Source organism: Perognathus longimembris, chromosome 12 (assembly GCF_023159225.1).
Source record: "Perognathus longimembris pacificus isolate PPM17 chromosome 12, ASM2315922v1, whole genome shotgun sequence".
Taxonomy (NCBI): Eukaryota; Metazoa; Chordata; class Mammalia; order Rodentia; family Heteromyidae; genus Perognathus; species Perognathus longimembris.
The window spans coordinates 613,669-631,998 of NC_063172.1; the positions used below are offsets into that span (position 1 = coordinate 613,669).

At 55.4% G+C, this 18,330-nt stretch overlaps 2 protein-coding genes across 2 annotated transcripts; both read right to left on the reverse strand.

The window, feature by feature from the left end:
- Nucleotides 1–5,592: 5,592 nt before the first annotated feature.
- On the reverse strand, nucleotides 5,593–8,798 carry Gpaa1 (glycosylphosphatidylinositol anchor attachment 1). Its single transcript, XM_048359313.1, has 12 exons — nucleotides 8,642–8,798; nucleotides 8,370–8,549; nucleotides 8,172–8,283; nucleotides 7,846–7,993; nucleotides 7,667–7,768; nucleotides 7,378–7,574; nucleotides 7,104–7,300; nucleotides 6,857–7,010; nucleotides 6,592–6,687; nucleotides 6,266–6,456; nucleotides 6,011–6,181; nucleotides 5,593–5,930 (listed from the first exon to the last, which is right to left on the reverse strand). Exons 1-12 carry the CDS (start codon nucleotides 8,713–8,715, stop codon nucleotides 5,687–5,689), a joined length of 1,866 nt encoding a protein of 621 aa, XP_048215270.1. The 5' UTR covers nucleotides 8,716–8,798; the 3' UTR covers nucleotides 5,593–5,686.
- Nucleotides 8,799–9,833: 1,035 nt separating this feature from the next.
- On the reverse strand, nucleotides 9,834–11,826 carry Exosc4 (exosome component 4). Its single transcript, XM_048359316.1, has 3 exons — nucleotides 11,639–11,826; nucleotides 10,342–10,548; nucleotides 9,834–10,239 (listed from the first exon to the last, which is right to left on the reverse strand). The coding sequence occupies exons 1-3, from the start codon at nucleotides 11,807–11,809 to the stop codon at nucleotides 9,880–9,882; spliced, it is 738 nt and encodes a 245-aa protein (XP_048215273.1). The 5' UTR covers nucleotides 11,810–11,826; the 3' UTR covers nucleotides 9,834–9,879.
- Nucleotides 11,827–18,330: the final 6,504 nt, after the last annotated feature.

An 18,330-nucleotide genomic window follows, 5' to 3' on the forward strand; every position in this document is an offset into this window, starting at 1 on the left:
TCCGCCAGCCGCCCCGCCCCGCCGAGCCGCCCCGCCGAACCCGCCAGCCGCCCCGCCAGCCGCCCGCCCCGCCGAGCCCGCCCCGCCGAGCCCGCCCCGCCGAGCCGCCCCGCCGAGCCACCCCGTCCAACCCGCCAGCCGCCCGGCCCCGCGGGCTCTCGGAGGTGTACGTGTGGAAAGGGAGCGGATGTCGCGATCACGCGGGGGCAGACTGTGGCGGTGCGGGCTGCAGCCGTGCAAAGGGAACAGAGAAACCCGTGCCACCCGCCGGGGCCGGGGGAGGGAGAGCGACCCCCGGGGGGAGGGCCAGGTCGCCCGGAGCCCCTGGCGGACGCACGTGGAGAGGCGGCTCGGAACCTCGCCCCTCGGGAAGGCCGGGGAAGGCCGGGCGCTCGCGCCTGCCGCCCTCCCCGCTCCGGAGGCTGCGACCCGAGGACGGCGGCTCTAAGCCGGCTCCGGCGGGGGAGTCCAAATCGCCGGGAAAGGAGCTGTGCTTCAAGTGGCCGAGGGCTAGCCTGGAGAAGGGAAGAGAAGTTCACGCACAGTGCTCGGGCCCCCAGCTCACGCCAGAGAACTTGTGACACACACACACACACACACACACACACACTAAAGCAACAACAACAAACGAAATTGGTTAGCTTACAGATTGTCCAACTTAGTATCACTAAAATGGCAGTACTCTTCAGTGTGACTGACCTTCAGGTTTGGAAAAGGCACAAGAATATCCACAACGCACCAAAAGCACATGGGTGATGTTTGACCTCACACAGTAGGGAAATGCAAATCACAGCCGCCAGGGCTATCACTTGACACCCTCTGGGCTGGTTGTAATAAGATGTACAATATCAAGTTTTGAGGAGGATGTGGAGAAACTGGAATCCTTGGATGTGGCTGACGGGTATGTAAAATGGCATAACTGCTTTGGCACTTCTTCCCTGTGATAAACACAAGTAACTCATGGCGTAGGTATGTACCCAGGAGAAATAAAGATGTAGATCCAGGGGGGAAGTGTGGCTCAGTGAAAAAGTGCCAGCCTAATTAAGTGTAAGGTTGTAAGTTCAAACCCAGTATTGCCAAACTAAATTAGTTAACAATAAACTAAAAGGAAAATGTGTGCCCATACAAAAACTTGCACACAAATGAGCATAGCACTTTATAATAACCAAAAACTGAAAGAGTTCCAAAGCCTATCAACTGACAAATGGATAGACAAAACAGCACACTCACATGATAGGCTATTGTTCAAGCATCAAAAGGAAGTGGTAGAGCACTTGCCTAGCATGCATGAAGCCCTGGGTTCGGTTTCTCAGCACCACAGACACAGAAAAAGCCAGAAGTGGTACTGTGGCTCAAGTGTTAGAGTGCTAGCCTTGAGCAAAAGAAAGCTCAGGGATAGTGCCTAGGCAATGAGTCCAAGGCCCAGGACTGGCAAAAGAAAAAAAAAAAAAAAAGTAATGAAATGCTGATACTTGCTACAACATGGATAAATCTTGAAAACAATTACCTAAGTAAAAGATGCATGTGACTACATTCTTTTTTTTTTTTTTTTTTTTTTTTTTTTTTTTTTTTGCCAGTCCTGGGGCTTGGACTCAGGGCCTGAGCGCCGTCCCTGGCTTCCTTTTGCTCAAGGCTAGCGCTCTGCCACTTGAGCCACAGCGCCACTTCTGGCCGTTTTCCATATATGTGGTGCTGGGGAATTGAACCCAGGGCTTACATGTATACGAGGCAGGCTCTCTTGCCACTAGGCCATATCCCCAGCCCATGTGACTACATTCTTAAAGTATGGAACCCTATGAAGATAGAACGTTGATTAATTGTGCTGGAGCTGGGAGGGGAGGAGAGCAGAGAATGGAGAATGCTGATGGGGGAGCTTTTTTCCCCTGGGGTGAGAAAAATGTTCTTAAGAGACAGGCAGGAGTTGGCTATGCAGGCCTTGGAGACTGAGTCACATTCACCTGGGGCTCAGTGGGCAACTTCTAGAGTCTGTGACTGAGGAGCCAGCCTCGTCAGCTCAGTATAGTATTACAGGGCATTGCTCTGGCTGCTGCAAAGACACTAAAGAGGCAGCTTTGGCTGAAAGTGACAGGGCAGCAACTGGTCACTGCTGCAGCAGGCAAAGGATGAACAGGTAGGAGGTGGTGCACTGGAGATAGAGGGGCCCGGGCCAGGGAGGGAGCCGAGGAGGTCCTGTGATGAGACAGACCACAGAGAGGCGGATGGAGGAGGAAGAAGCTCATGTAGGGTGTATTGCACTCACACGGCTGAGACACAAGGAAGGGCGGGGTCACATGGGACAGCTTCAAAATGGAGTCTGGGCTGGAGACTTGGCCCTGCACATGGAGAAAGCAACTGCAGCTTATGAAAGAGTACTCGTCACTCCCACCCAGAAACCCCAAGGAAGGTGGAGTGATCTGGAAAGGGCCCGAGTGAGGTGCAGGGATGCCCAGAATGTCCGGTGTGCCATCCCAGGAGGTATCTGCACAGGGCCTGGCCACGGGAAGACCGCTGGGGTAGTCAGTCCTGGGGTGCAGCTGCCCGCTGAGCTCCAGGCCTTCCCAGACCTTCCCCCCATGACAAGCCACCGCAAGCAGGCCTTTCTCCCCGCTCCATCTGTGACCTAGGTGAGGCTGGCAGCTCCCCCAAGGCAGCCCCCCCCCCCAGCTTCCCCAGCCAGGTGTGGCCACCTGCGTCTGTCCCACCTCAGCTGTACTTGAGTTCCTCAGACCTTCCAGGGCCTAGAGGAGGAAATCCGCGGAACCCAGCACTTCATCAGAGCACCCAGGCTCTGTGTTCCAGCCCCAGCACTGGGCCCAGCAGCCATACGCCTTCAGCTCTGCAGCCCAGCAGGGCCCTGGCTGTTCCCCCTGCTCTCCGGCCACAGCCAGCTCCTGCTGCCCGCCGAGGGCCCCTCCAGCCTATGAGGAGGCCATCTTTCATTAGAAACCCGCTGTCTGTGTCATCGATTGCTGAACACAGGCGCTCAGGAGGCTTGTGCGGAAAGAAATGCAGCCACCATCAATGCCTTGCTGTCCTGTGTTACTGTGGTGTTTGGGGCCCAGCAAGGACACAGCGGACGACAAATGCTGTGAATTGCCCCAGGAGCTCCCTTCCAGACTGTACTCACCAGGGTCCAATCCTACAACTCTCTCTGCCCCTCTCCCGTCACCTAGCAAATACTCAGGAATGACTAGGCCCCTGGAGCTCATACCTGCACCCTTAACTACTCAGGAGGCCGAAATCTGGAGGTTCGGGGCTGGGGATATGGCCTAGTGGCGAGAGAGTTTGCCTCGTATACATGAGGCCTTGGGTTTGATTCCCCAGCACCACATATGCAGAAAACGGCTAGAAGTGGTGCTGTGGCTCAAGTGGCAGAGTGCTAGCCTTGAGCAAAAAGAAGCCAGGGACAGTGCTCAGGCCCTGAGTCCAAGCCCCAGGACTGGCCGAAAAAAAAAAAAAAAAAAGAAATCTGGAGGTTCTGTTCAAGGCCAGGTTGGGAAGAAAAGTTTGTTAGGTAATGAACAAAAAGTGGGGACGGAGGCAGAGTGACAGTTTAATATGCACAAAGCACTGAGTTCAAATGCCAGTACTGCCACAAAATAAAACTTAAAAACTCATAGGAATGTTCAACCGCACGCTTGTCTCTGTGCTAGAACTATGGCAGTTACAAAGCCAACCTAACTCGTCATTCTGCTTATAATCTGGGTTGTGAGCGGCAAACAATAACAGATGAGTATTTATATTCAGTATTTGCTGGAGCCTGCCAGCAGCGAAAGGGAATCCTGATTGAGGGGGCGAGGATGAAGAAAAAGAAAGACACAAGACAAGAGACAAGAGACAAAAGATGGGGTCAGGAGGTCTGCAGCTCAGGACTGCAGCCTGTTTATTCTTAACTTCCAGCTTATATGCAGTTTAGGAATCAGGAAATAGCATAGGGTTACTAAAGTTCAAGAAAAGAAAGCTTTGAAGTTGGCAATACTAGGTGACAGTAAAGACAAGATAAAGTTGAATGGTTAACATAAAACAGACTCTTGTGGACATAGTAAAACATCTCTGATTAGTCCTGTCTTGTTCAGGTAAGCCATATCCATGCACGTTCCTTGAGATAACAACATAGCCAGATGTCAGGATGAACTTTGCTGTAGGCTCCCTACAAGTATTGATTTTTTTTTTCCCAGTCTTGGGCTTGAACTCTGGGCCTGGGCACTCTCCCAAACCTTTTAGCTCAAGACTAGCACTTAGGCCACAGAGCCACTTCCAGTTTTCTGGTGGTTAATTGGAGATAAGTCTCATGGACTTTCCTGCCTGGCTTTGAACTGCGATTCTCAGATCTCAGCCTCCTGAGTTGCTAGGATTCCAGGCGTGAGCCCCCAGTGCCTGGTTAATACTGGTTTATGCATTTACTTTCTCCCCAACTATCCCAATAATGAGTCTAACCAGATGTTTTGTGAAGGGCAGTTATCATTTGACATGTCTCTAATTTCCACTTTCCCTGGACTATTCAGATGTGTGCAGTGTTTGTCTCCCCAACTCTGGAACTTGTAAAGGGCACTGTCCAAGACACCTCTGCCTTCCTGTGAGGTCTCTTCAGCCATCTTTGACGTGGACCTGGTATCGCGCAAGGGCTGTACTGCGCTTTGCCTTTCCTCCAGGATGGAACCTGGGTGCACTGAAGGGGCTTTCGTGGGCTGTGGCTTGGCGCCCTTGGCACAGGTTGTGCATCAGGTACCACCTCTGCTCCACTATGAAGGAGGTCTGTTCTCAGAGGGCACTTCCCCTGGGTGAGCTTAACCCTGAGGAAGCTGACCTGACACCCCTTCTTGTCTGTAGAAAGTCCATGCCAAGTTCCTAGTGACCTTTTTTTTTTTTTTTGCCAGTCCTGGGGCTTGAACTCAGGGCCTGAGCACTGTCCCTGGCTTCTTTGTGCTCAAGGCTAGCACTCTACCACGTGAGCCACAGCGCCACTTCTGGCTTATTCTATGTATGTGGTGCTGAGGAATCGAACCCAGGGCTTCATGTATGTGAGGTGAGCACTCTACCACTAGGCCACATTCCCAGCCCCCCTGGCAACCTTTGTTGGGCCCACAGCTCGGATCCTGGGCATCCCCTACAGCGCTCCAGCTCCTCTGCCCCTCAGCCCGGCAGTGAAAGCGAGAATGGAGGTCTCTGCGTGGTTCAGCTCCTGTCAGGCCCTTCATTCAGCCTTGGCTAGGACACTTCCCCTCAGCCTTGGCTAGGACACTTCCCCTCCCTAGCCCTGTTTCTAGCACAGCCCTGGAAGTGGTGCACAAAAGCCCTCGGGGCCCAGCTGTGAGCTCTGGGGCTAAGCAGGCATTTGGGGTTGGGGTTACAGTTGCCTCTTCAGAGCTCAAGGCCTGGCCCAGTGCTGATGGGGCTGAGCTCCTAGGCCTGACAGCAGGGCCTGGCAGATGCCACCCAGTAACTGGATCAGGGCTACCCCTCCAGGGAAGCGTGCAAGAATGTGCTGTCCATGCCTGGGGCCCCTCTGCATGGCGGGCCAGTAGCCCAAAGAACAGTTAAAACACATCTAGGGGTCCCCTGTGGATAGTGGGCCAGTGACCCGAAGAACAGTTGAAACACAGCACTTGTTTATTTCCCAGAAAGAGGTAGAAAGGAGGTGTAAGGGACCCTGCCCTTAACTGTGAGTGTGCCTAGGCAGCAGACCTCACTTCCAGAAGAGCACATTCCAGAAGAGCAGCCAGCAGGGGTACAGGCCCAGGGCCAGCAGTGGGAAGAGCAGGGCACCATAGGTGTGGTGCTCCAGCACGCCCTGGGCCAGAGCTGCCAAGAAGAGCTGCCAGCCCTCAGCCAGCGACAACGGCGCCTCCTGCAGTTCCCGCCACAGGAACAAGCTGCCCAGGAGCGTGACCGCTGGGCTGGTGAGCACCAGCAGGGCAGCATAGAGGGGCCTGGATGGAGAGAGAACGTGAAGGTAGGTGCTGGGGGGGGACGGGACGGAGACTGGGTGAGGCGGGCGCCCGGCACTTACCGGGGCCCGCTGGGCTTGGCGAGTGCAGCAGCAGGCACCATGGTGGCAGCCAGCAGGAAGCCCAGTGAGAAGTTGGTGAGGGCGATGCAGCCCAGCTGAAGTGCTAGGTAAATCAGGGCCACCAACTTCAGGGCCATCCAGCCCCTGTCCGGGGTCTGTACGCTCACCACCCTGCAAGGCGAGAAGCTTAAGAGGCGGCACGGGAGCCACCTGCGGGGCTGCGGGGTCCCTGTCCTCACCTGCCCCGTCTCTTACCAGTGGGTGTTGTGTGGAAGGGCCAGGCCAGCCACGTAAATAGCCAGCAGCGTCAGCACCACAGCTTCTGCCTCAGCCACTGGGAAGTGCTGGGCAGCCACATGCTGGCCCCAAACGGGCAGGATGTAGAGGGCCAGGCCCATGGCCTGAGAGATCAGCAGAGGCGCCACAAGGGAGGCCAGCCCCACACTCTGCAGGGTACACAGGCACCCGGATAAAGGACCTGGGGAAGGCCGGAGGACCCTCACCACCGCCCCTTCCCGCTGGAGCCAAGTGGCAGCAGTAAGCACCACTCGGGACCCTACAGTAGAAGAGGGCACCATCACCTGTGCCGGGGGGAGCGGAGGACGGGGGCCGGGGCGCCCGCCAGCCTCCTCAGGACCCACTCCAGCCTCGTGCAGCTGCATCCATAGCTCTAGAGCGTGGCCCGAGTCAAGGACCCCGACGAGAGGCGTGGCGGGATTTGCCAGGTGGGAGACCCAGGGCTCGCGGGGCGCGCTCCCACCCCCGGGGCGGGATGGAGGAAAACTCCAGCCTAGGTTGAGGGGACTTGAGGCTGGCCACAAGTGAGTAGTACGGGTTGGAGGATATCTTGAGGCCAAGGACCAGGAGTAAGAAGCCGACAGCAGGCATGTAGAGGCCAATGGAGACGAAGCGGGAGAGAGCAGGCAGCAGGTAGAAGAAGAATGACTGGTGCAGGCGCTCCAGGAGGTGGTTGAGCTTGCGGAACATGCCCTCCAGAGCCCTGTCAGTTATGTGGAAGAGCCAAGGTCAGCCATCTCCTTTGTCCCAAGGGACACTGCTCCCAGCATAGAAGGAAGGAACCAGAAGTACTTACTTTCCCACGGCCACCAAGTCATACTTGTACTGGCGGAAGCTATTGATACCACGTAGGGTCAGCGCCTCCACCCGGTAGCGTAGGAAGAGGCCATGGGGGCCGTGAGGACGCCCAGAGGCCTGCCGAAGAACCATAAGCAGCAGTGTCTGCAGGCTCTGCAGCGGCCCATCCACGGAGGTCCAGTCCTGAGGCTGCAGCTTTGGAGGCACAAAGGCAGGGTCAGATGGGTGCGCCGCCTCAGACGGGCCCTGTGCTCCCAGGCGTGGGGTCCCACCTTGCCCTGAAGTGTACACAGCAGCCCGCCTTTCTGGCAGAAAGTCTGGAATAGGTTGAGCAGGTCAAGGTTGGGCAGCTGCCCATTGAGTCCTTCCACAGTCACGTCGAGGCTGGTGACCACGTCACTGCTCAGCTCCAGGGCCACAGCTGCCTGGATGGACCCTGCCCGGCCCTGCAGAGGGGAGGACTGCATGCCTGCAGGAGCAAGCAAAGGAGCACCAGAGGGAGCACCTGTGAGGGAGGATAGCTAACCCTGACATAAACGACCAAGAGGCAAGAGCACCCACCAGTGACATTGACATCGTGGTAAGCTTCGAGCCAAGCCTCAGTGCCCAGGAGGTCATGTTCTGTCACCAGGAAGATGATATCTTTGGCCCAGTAAATCTGCCCTGGAGGCGAGAGGCAAAGTCAGCAAGGCCTGGAACACTGGCCAAATCCTCCTGGGCCAGTAGTCTCTGAGCCTCACCTCGGAAATGGGATGCCAGCGCCAAGAGCAGCCCCACAGCCTGGCTATTGGTAGACTCTGGGCCACAGGGTACAGTGAAGACCAGGGACTCCGTGCTGGCAGCACGCGGGGCCCGAAGGATACCGTACACATTGGTGCCCGACACCATCTGCAAAAACGATTGTTGGGGGGAGCCTCAGGGCAACAATACAGCGTAGGGCTCCGGTCCCCCGCCCCTTCTTTTCCTGGCTACAAGGCTCAGGTCACCCCTCCCACTGAGTTTCTGCGCCCCAAGCCAGCCCTCCCGGGCTTTCCGGTCCCACCAGACCCCGCTCCCCCTTCCATACGTAGCGCTCGTGGGTCTCATCGGGAAAGGGCAGTTTCCGGGAGAAGCTCTGCGTGTAGACCTCCAGCCCCACGGATCGCATCGTCCGCTCCAGCCAGGCCACTGGCAGAGCCCTGGAAGCACCGAGACAGCCCTAAGTAGCGCCCCCGGCCCGCGCCCCTCCGGCCCTCCCCAGGCCCCCTGGGGCTCGGCCGCTCACCCCGACTTCCTGCGGTGAGCAGCGAAGTCGCGGGCCAAGCTGCGCGCGCGGTCTCCGCCCACAAACTGCTCCTCCACCATGGTGGAGCCCATGGCGTTCTCCGACATGTAGGTGCGCTGGGTCAGCGGCGGGAAGGCCAGCGCCAGGAACCAGGCGACGCCCGCGAGGTAGCTCAGCACGCTGCGCGGGAGGGGGGCCCGGCGGGTCAGCGGGGCCGGGGGCCGGCCCGGCCCCCCACCCCGCGGCCGCCCCCGACCCAGCCCGGCCCTCACCAGAGCGGCGCGTTGAGACGCAGCACGAGGCGGGCGAGCGCGCGCCGGCGCACCGGGTCCGACAGGAGCCCCATGGCGCGGCGCGGCGCGGCGGCGGGCGGCGGGCGCCCGGCTCCCACCGAGGAGCGGCGGCTGTCAGACCCGGGCCCCGCCCGCCCTTCCGGCCCCGCCCGCCCTTCCGGCCCCGCCCGCCCTTCCGGCCCCGCCCGCCGCCACTCTGCGCGCGCGTGCGCAGAGCGGGCGGGCGCGCAGGCCCCGGGGCGCCGGCGGGGCGCGGGAGGCGGGGCCGGGCCGGCGGGCGGGGCCGCGGCCGGGAGGGGGCGTGGCCGCGGCCGGGCCGGCGGGGCGTGGGAGGCGGGCCGGGGGGGGGCGTGGCCGCGGCCGGGCCGGCGGGGCGTGGGAGGCGGGGCCGCGGCCGGGCCGGCGGGGCGTGGGAGGCGGGCCGGGCGTGGGAGGCGGGCCGGGGCCGCGGCTGCCCTTCCGGGCACTGCGCCGGGCGACCGCGAGGAGAGAAGCCCGCGTGGGGAGGACGCGCAGAGCAGGTGGGTGGAGAGCTGGGGCGCGTGCGCAAGGGGGCGTAAAGGGCCTGTTGCGAGTGCACGGGGGCCTTCGTGAGCCCAGGCCCAGGACGCGGAAGGAACGGAGCTGTCCGTGCCAGCCGTCCAAAGGGCACCGAGGTGCAGCCACCTGCGCGCTGCGTCCTGCACCGACGCCGTCAGGCTCAGGAATAAAGACACTAGGGGCATGGCCAAAACGGTCTTCAAGGGAGCATTTATACAGCCAGGAGCCCGTGGTCGGGGCGCAGACGGGTCCGAAGGCAGGGCTTTGGGAGAGGGGAGTTAGCAGGAAAAGCTTCAGTGGTGGACCAGCGGGAAGGGTCAGAGAAGTCCCTTGAGGTGAGGGGGGGGGGGGGGAGACCAGGAGGCCAAGCTAAGTGCCAGAAAAGGGCACAAACGACTCCAAGGGGAAGGCATCAGCTCAGTCCATGGGTTCTGTGTTTCTGGTGGTTACCCATCACCTGCACAGCTCTGCCCTAGCTCTGGTCCTTATCCAGCAAACACCCTACCCCTACTTTCTTCTGTAGCATTTGAGTTCTTGGGCGGGTGGCTCCCCAATCACCCCAGTGAGTCAGCACCCGGCTGGGCTCTGAAGTTCTTCGAGCTGTTCTGCAAGTGCTATCTGTGAGGTGCACTGAGTAGAGAAAAAGGCCTTTATTGTGGACATGGGAGGCTGGGTGCTCAGTCCCCTAACAAGATAGCAGCCTCGCGTACATGCTGCCGGACCACACGATCCAGCACAGTGTGAACATCTCGGGCTGCCCGGGCGGCTGCCTCTAGCACCTGCTCCAGGTGGTCCTCATGCAGCCGGGCATCCATTTCAAGCAGTGCAATCTGGCCTGAGGCTGGCAGCAGGGCTAGGGCCAGTTGGGGACCCCCAGCTGCTTCTTCCACATGGCTGAGGTCCGCCAGGGCTGTGTTGTCCACAAAACCTGCTGAGCATGCACACACAAAGTCTCTCATGGGTATCCCCGCATCCATCACTGCCAGAGTGGCTGCGTTCACGCAAGCTGCGTAGGTCCCACCATCTGCTTGCAGCACCTAGGGGGCATCAGGGCATCAGACTGCCATTCCACCCTCCAGCACCTCAGCCCACCCTCATACACTCCAGCCCTTCTCCCTCCCTGGGCTGAGGCTGCTGACCTGCACATAGATGTCAATCTGAGAACGTGGATGCAACTGTGTAAGGATAGCTGCTTCGAAGGTCTGACGTAACTGCAGCCCCATCTCGCAGGACTTCCGGTCCCCATGTGGCCGTCGCTTCCGCTCCCCTGTGCTAAAGGTGGCCGAGCTATACTGACAATTCACCAGGGCCCGGTCAGGCAGGGCTCTTGACCGGGAGCCCCGGATCTGGAGGAGAAAAGATGTGAGTCAGATCTACCCCTCTAGTCTCACATTCCCCAGTGTTAATGTGGCTAATCCAACTTCCTTTCTCCCTCCAACACCTCAGAGCAATGTAGCTACTTTGCCTCCAAGGCACACTGGAGGGAGGGACACTTGCCAGTCTAAGCCACGTCACCTCTGGCTTGCTTCTTTTTGATTGCTTCATTCCCTCCTAAACTATTCTCCACAGGGTGGCCACAGTATGTTTGCAAACATCAGGTCTAACTCTTCCCTTCATAGCTATACTTTATGCACTCTCCAAATCCTTTCCCAGGTCTACGGTGCCCTGGATTCTTACCTCTGTGTAAACCCCTCAAGTGAATCTGGAATTCCTGCTCTTCTCCCTACCAACAGTCTTTCTGCTCTGCACAAGAGCCATACATATGCCTACCTTTTACCTGGCTTCTTCCATCTGGACAGCTACGCTCCCAGATTCGTCTGCTGGCCAGGCACTGTTAGAGTGCTGAGGAGGTGCCACTTTAAACCCGAATGATTTTCTTTTTAAAGTATTTATTTATTTTTGCCAGTCCTGGGCCTGGGACTCAGGGCCTGAGCACTGTCCCTGGCTTCTTTTTGCTCAAGGCTAGCACTCTGCCACTTGAGCCACAGCGCCAATTCTGGTCGTTTTCTATATATGTGGTGCTGGGGAATCGAACCCAGGGCTTCATGTATATGTGGCAAGCACTCTTGCCACTAGGCCATATTCCCAGCACCCCAAATGATTTTCTTAAAGTCAGAGTTGAGGTTTGAGGTGGTAGGTGCAGGCAAGTTAGCATGTAGTAGTTGGGAGATGTGGAGACCTGAGGGAAAGTTCGAGGCTGAGGGTGCTGCGGAGAGCTTGGCACTCAGGGACAACAGAGGTGCGGGTGTGTGTGTGTGTGCGCGCAGTCTAAGGATCTTATTATCAGGCCCCTGCGCCCCCGCGTCGCGCCGGTGCGTGCGTGCGCGTGCGTGCGTGTCCGTGCGCGCGCGCAGCGTAAGGACCTCGCTAGCGTCCACTCGGGCCGGAGGCGGCCCTGAGCCCGCGGGCCCCGGCGCCCCCGCCTCGCCCACTTGCCTCGTGCGGGCCGTAGACCACCGCCAGCGCCTTGGTGTTGCCCTGCTCGATGTAGGCCGAGCCGTCGGCCTGCGCGAACACGCCCATCCGCGCCTGGATCTTGCGCAGCTCTCCCGCGCGACGCCCGTCCACCCGGTAGCCCTGGTCCGACAGCAGCTCCAGGCCCGCCATGCTGTCGCTCCGGTTATTTACTTCCTGGTACGGCCTACCCACGGTCCGGACCACTTCCGGTCCTGGGAATTATGGTTCCGGCAACCTGGGCCTCCCTGGCCGGCGGCTTCCGGCGGCCCGGTCCGTTTCCTTTTCCTTCCGGCGCGGGGCCCCACAGCTCTCGGCGGAACCGGCCTTCCCGACCGGTGGTTCCCGGCGGCCGTGTCCCGGGCCGCGACGGCTTCCGGTCGTGACCCCACCCCCGGATGGCCGGGCCGTGTCTCCTCGCCGAGGTCAGCGGTCCTCCCGCGGCCCGGCGCCCGGCACTTGCAAACAATTTTCTGGCCGCCTGGTTTTTGGATTTGTGAATTTAAAGGGCGGACACAGGGGCTGGGAACGCGGCCTAGCGGTAGAGCGCTCGCCTCGCATGCAGGCAGCCCTGGGTTCGATTCCCCAGCACCTCGTACACAGAAAAAAGCCAGAGGTGGCGCTGTGGCTCAAGCGGCAGAGTGCTGGCCTTGGGCACAAAGAAGCCGGGGACAGTGCTCAGGCCCGGAGTTCAAGCCCCAGGACTGGGGGGTGGAAAAAAGGGAGGGGGACAAGCACGACCTTTGGGGCCACATAACGTGTCACCCTGCTTTCCAGCCTTAGTTGAGCTGACTGGCCCCTCTCTTCCGTGGGAACCCCTCCCCGTCCCCACCTGGGCCGAATGCATGCTTTTTCTGTGTCGTCTCCATCTCGCCAGATTGCATTTTCCTGTGCACAGATGTACGCTTTTTGGAAGTCTTGAAACGACACACTGCACTCATAAATTGATATGTTGAATTAAACCCTTTTGTACAACCACTTAAAATTTAAAAAAAATGGTGTCAGAAATAGAGGTTCTAAGTTCCAGGCTGAAACTTGAGGGGTCTCACGTGTTGAGTGGGGCTACTTGTGCCCTAATAAGGAACTGAGTGATGAGGAAGGTCACAGAAGGGGTGGGGAAAAGCACAGCAAGCAACTCATCCTATCCTCAGAGTACAGACTTCAGCTTTATAAAGAATTAAGAAGGGGATGGGGATATGGCCTAGTGGCAAGAGTGCTCGCCTCGTATACATGAAGCCCTGGGTTCAATTCCCCAGCACCACATATACAGAAAATGGCCAGAAGTGGCGCTGTGGCTCAAGTGGCAGAGTGCTAGCCTTGAGCAAAGAGAAGCCAGGGACAGTGCTCAGGCCCTGAGTCCAAGGCCCAGGACTGGCCAAAAAAAAAAAAAAAAAAAAAAAAAAAAAGAATTAAGAAACTGGGGGCCAGTGACTTACGCCTGTCATCCTAGCTACTCAGGAGGCTGAGATCTGAGGATTGCAGTTCAAAACCATCCTGGGCAGGACAGTCTGAGACTTTATCTCTAACCTCCAGAAAACCAGAAGTGGAGCTGTGCCTCAAAGAGTGCTAGCCTTGAATGAAAAAGCTCAGGGACAGCACCCAGGCCCTGGGTTCAAGCCCCAGAATCCACCAAAAAAAAAAAAAAAGAAAGAAAAAGAATTGGGGCACAGGCTAAATGTATACATAATTATTAAACAGTCTGGGTCACAGTTGTAGTTTGGGCGATCATTATGGAGCAATTTCAGAGAAGCTGTCATCATTTGAGGGAGCAACCTGGACAGCTTCATCATTATGGGTAGTGTGTGTGTGTGTGTGTGTGTGTGTGTGTGTGTGTGTGTGTGTGTGGAGGGGCCTGCCCTTTGGGGAGGGCTCTGCTGATCTTTAGGGGTAGTTTTTGTCTGCGACTGTAATGAGGTTATCTGTCTTGTCATTCCTGGATTTGAAATGGCTTGCAAAGTGGAACTGCAGCAAGAATAGCTCAGAGCAAAGAGAGGTACAAAATGGAGGCATGGATGCCAAACTTTTATCCTGCTATGTTACTTTTTGGACATTTTCTAGTTAAAGGAAGGAGACAGTGTTATTCAGCAAAAACAGTTTCCAAGTATCTGTTACAATTTTATATGCACCATCTTGAAAATACCTAATGAAATGCCTCCAAATAATCATGCAGGTTTTTTGTTTTTGTTGTTGGCAGCGTGATACTCATGGGTAGATACTAGGAGGTATTCCCACCACTTCTCCATGGTTTCTACTGTCCCACAGCTTATCATTGGAGGTGGTAACCCAGGAGCAGGGTGTCTGGGTACAAATTTCTGACTCTTAAGAAGGTAAGAATGTATTCAGCATAAGCTGTGTTTGTAAAGGCAATTCCAGCACAGTGAGCCACTCTTCTCTGAATGGTGGAAATCCTTCCAAAACCACCTTCCCAGATACTGGGCAGCTGTGTAAGCTTGCCTTTGAATCGGCTTTCTGAGACCTGTTGTATTAGTTCCCTTGTGGAAGGGCCCTCTAACGTTGATGGTAAGATTCATTGGAGCTCCGTGTTACTCACGCCTGTAATCCTAGCTACTCAGGAGGCTGATATCTGAGGATTGTGGCTCAAAGCCAGGCCAGGCAAGGAAATCTATGAAACTCTTATTTCCAACTAACCAGCAAAAAACAAAAATGGAGTTGTGGCTCAAGTGCTCAAGTGCCATCCTTGAGCAAAAAAACTGACAGAGCCAAGACCCTGAATTCAAGTCCTGGTATCAACACACACACACACACACACACACACACACACACACACACACACACACAAGGGTGAGAGCTATTACATTTGAGAAACATCAGTGCTGTGATTTCAGGGCCTTGTGGGTTTTCGTGGTGATTCTAGGTTCTCCTTGGATTGCCAACATGGGTCAGTCAATGTCGGTAGCTTGTCCAAGTCCTTGGGACATGAGTTCTTACAGAGTCACACCTCCCTGGAGCTGATGCACACAGCCAGAGGCAGCAACTGAGATGGGTTGCTGGGGGGCGAGGCAGCCTTGCTTGTGGTCATTTGACTCTTTCAGTGTTTACCCAGTGTAGTGGCATGTGTTTGTGGTCCCAGGTATTCAGGAGGATGAGGTGGGATGATTACTTGAGTTCACAAGTTCAAAACCTAGTCTACATCTGTATTGCCTGGGCAATATAGCAAGACCCTGCCTCATTTTTTTCCACTAAATATATGACCAGATGACCACTTTGCCCCAACCTGGAAGGAGCATGTCTGTGTGAATTCAGTGAACCTCATGCTGAAGCACACAGCATCCTGGCAGACCAGCCCACCGGAGACCGGGCTGGCACCGTCAGCAGAGTGTGCCGCCATTCTAGTAGGCTGTTGGGAATTTGTGACAAGGCTGCACTAAGTCAAGAGCGCATTGCCACAGGTAGGCCTGAGGGGGCTTTTTGGTGTTCAGCATTGTCCTGTAGGAGGTGAGGTATTCAGGGACCTGGGGTGGATATGTCTGCAGGCAGGAAGGCAAAGCCACATGGAGAGTAGGTGACAACTCTAATGAAACACTGCTCTGTCAAGAAGCAAGGGGTGTAGAGTGGCTGGGTTCCGTTGCCACGGGCCGGGTAGGTAGTGAGCCCCTCTGTCACCTTTGGATCTGAGATGCCTCCCAGCAGCCCCGTGCTGGAACTTTGGGGAGGCGGAGTCTAGTGGGGGGAAGTGAGGTCACCAGGGGTGTGGCCTCCAAGGACCCTGTCCTTCCTAGCTTTTGCTTCCCAGCTGGCCTAGGGCGGCCAGCTGCCGTTGCCACGCGCCCCCACCTGATGCGCTGCCTTACCCAAAGCAACCAGGCTCACCGGCGATGGACGGAGACCAAATCAACCTTCCTTGTTTGTGAGGCGGTTGTCTCAGGAATTTGGTTGTAGTAATAGAAAGCTGGCCAGTGTAGCCACATACAGCACCATCCCTGCCACTGTGCCGTTCTGTTCATGGGCCTGTGGGTAAGACAGGCCGGCGCCCTTGCTAAGTCCCGCGCTGGGCCCTCCGGAGCCAGCAACTACTGCCCGCTTTTCTTCCTGTGCCAGAATCACAGTATTCTACTTCTCTGCATATGCCCTGACGATCTTTTGCTGAAAACTGGATGTGTGTGTATGTGTGTGCACAAACACACCTTTTTTTGTTTTGTTTGTTTTTGTTTGTTTTTTTATTTATTAATTGAACATAAATTTTTTTACAAGGTGTTGTGCAAAAAGGGTACAGTTACATAGTAGGGCAGTGTGTACATTTCTTGTGATATCTTACAAACACACTTATTTTTAAGAACATCTAAGCTAGGGATATGCCTATAATCCCAGCACTTGGAAGGCTGACGCAAAAGAATCTTGAGTTCCCGGCAATCCTGAGCTATCTAGAAAGAACTTCTCCCACCAGAACAACAACAAAGTTCTACTTCTCTAAAGGTTGCAGTTCATTCTCCAGCCATTGAGTGGCCAAAGGTCATGCTTAAACTTCCTAGCAGATGAGGTTGCTGTCCTTTGCCCTTTATCCTTTATCTGTGTGGCAGGAATGTGTCCCAGTCCGTGCACATGCCTATCCAGGCCACTGAAGCTGGTGAATGTCATCTTATTTGGCAAAAGGGATCCTGAATTATCTGGGTAGGCCTTAAATGTAATCTTTGTGAGAGGAAAGCAGAGAGGAATTTGATTGCAAAAGAGGAAGTCATGTGACCATACAGGCTGAGACTGGAGCCGTGGCCTCAAGCCAAGGAATACTGGCATCTCTTGCAGGTGGAAGAGGCAGAGGATGAATTCCTGTAATTTCCAGAAGGAACCAAACTGCTAGAAGCTCTTCAGTCCTATTGATCCAGATTTGACTTGGTCAAAGAGCAGTAGAACAGGGCTGGGAACTTGGCTTAGTAGTGGAGTGCTCGCCTAGCGTGCATGAAGCCCTGGGTTCCATTCCTCACCACCACATACACAGAAAAAGCTGGAAGTGGCACTGTGGCTCCAGTGGCAGAGTACTAGCCTTGAGCAAAAAGAAGCCAGGGACACTGCTCAGGCCCTGAGTTCAAGGCCCAGGACTGGAAAAAAAAAAAAAAAAGAGCAGGAGAACAAATCTGTGTCATTTTAAGTGTCCCAATCTTACCACTTAAGATTCAAGTTTCAATAAGGAAAGATTGGGGCCCGGGAGCATGAGGTCAGCATGGTTAAGTAGTCTTGGTCAAATTGTGGTCTGGCTGATTACTATCTCAGGTCTGGTTTTGTAATTTAGTTCTCACCATGAGATGATTGCTCCTGTTAATTCTCATTATGGGGTAGTTGCTCCCATTTACAGGACAGTCTTGTAGGCTGGGGGTTGAAGAGAGATTTTTTCAGTACATGAGGAAACCGTGTCTATTACGCCATTGCCAGTTTCTGTGGGTGTTGAATGTGTCTACAGAAAGAAAATAGGAGGGGAATGTTTCGTTCGGCAACATAACGAATTAGTGAGAAGCAGTAGGGAAAGAGGGAAACGCTCTCCAAGAGCCTGCCATGCTTTCCTCCTTCCCTCCCTCCGTTTCCCTTTTTTGTGCTGGTCCTGGGGTTCAAACTTAATGCTAAGGCGTTGTCCCTGAGACTTTTTTGCTCAAGGGCTAGCATTCTACCACTTGAGTGACAGTGCCTCTTCTAGCTTTTTGGTGCTTAATTGGAGATAACAGTCTGACAAACTTTCCTGCACGGACTAGCTTTGAATTGTGCTTCCCAGATCTCAGACTCCTGAGTAGTTCGGATTACAAGTGTGAGCCACCAGCACCTGGCTATAAGTGATTTTTTTTCTTCCTTTGGTTGTTTGTGGGGCTTGAACTCAGGGCTTGGACACTGTCCCTGAGCTCTTTTGCTCAAGGCTAGTACTCCCAACACTTTCAGCCGTAACTCCATTTGTGGCTTTTGAGTGGTTAATTGGAGGTAGGTAGGAGTCTCACAGGGACTCCTGAGTAGCTAGGATTACAGATGTGCCTGGCTGTGATTTTATTTTTTAAATAACTGGTAACATTCAATCATTTTGCTGTTGTAGTATTTGACAAAGCCCTTGGTCTGAGGTGGTCTCGATCTTACTAATCAGATTGTCTTGTGAAATGGTTGCCTTACTACTTGCAACTCTTAGGAGACTTCTTGTCCAAGGAATTGCTACATCAGACATTCTTGTTTGGTTTTGTTTTTTGCCAGTCCTGGGTCTTGAACTCAGGTCTTGAGCACTGTCCCTGGCTTCTTTTTGCTCAAGGCTAGCACTCTACCACTTGAGCCACAGCACCACTTCTGGCCCTTTCTATATATGTAGTGCTGAGGAGTTGAACCCAGGGCTTCATGAATATGAGATGAGCACCACTTCTGGCCGTTTTCTGTATGTGTAGTGCTGGGGAATCGAACCCAGAGCTTCATGTATAGGAGGCGAGCACTCTTGTCACTAGGCCATGTTCCCAGCCCCTCAGGTAAGGTCTTATATATTTTCATGGGGCTAATCTGAGACTTGGATCTTCCTACTTATAGCCTCCTGCATAGCTTGGGTCACAAGCCTGAGTCACCATGTATAGCTTGAAATGGGGTCTTGCTGACTGGGCTGGCCCTGAACCACAATGTATAGTCTCCCCAATAGCCAGGATGACAGGCATGAGCCACATCCAGGGACTATTCCAGGGACTCTGATAGCCACGAACAAAAGA

What these genes read in the sequence shown, in the direction of transcription:
- Gpaa1 (XM_048359313.1), bottom strand. Translation starts at nt 8,715, where the DNA reads ATGGGGCTCCTGTCGGACCCGGTGCGCCGGCGCGCGCTCGCCCGCCTC. An exon ending in CGTCTCAACGCGCCGCTCTG is followed by an intron (nt 8,550 to 8,641) that starts GTGAGGGCCGGG and finishes CCTCCCGCGCAG; the next exon opens with CGTGCTGAGCTACCTCGCGG. An exon ending in GCTGGCATCCCATTTCCGAG is followed by an intron (nt 7,769 to 7,845) that starts GTGAGGCTCAGA and finishes TCTCGCCTCCAG; the next exon opens with GGCAGATTTACTGGGCCAAA.
- Exosc4 (XM_048359316.1), bottom strand. Translation starts at nt 11,809, where the DNA reads ATGGCGGGCCTGGAGCTGCTGTCGGACCAGGGCTACCGGGTGGACGGG. An exon ending in TGGTCTACGGCCCGCACGAG is followed by an intron (nt 10,549 to 11,638) that starts GCAAGTGGGCGA and finishes TTTCTCCTCCAG; the next exon opens with ATCCGGGGCTCCCGGTCAAG. An exon ending in AGATTGACATCTATGTGCAG is followed by an intron (nt 10,240 to 10,341) that starts GTCAGCAGCCTC and finishes GATGCCCCCTAG; the next exon opens with GTGCTGCAAGCAGATGGTGG.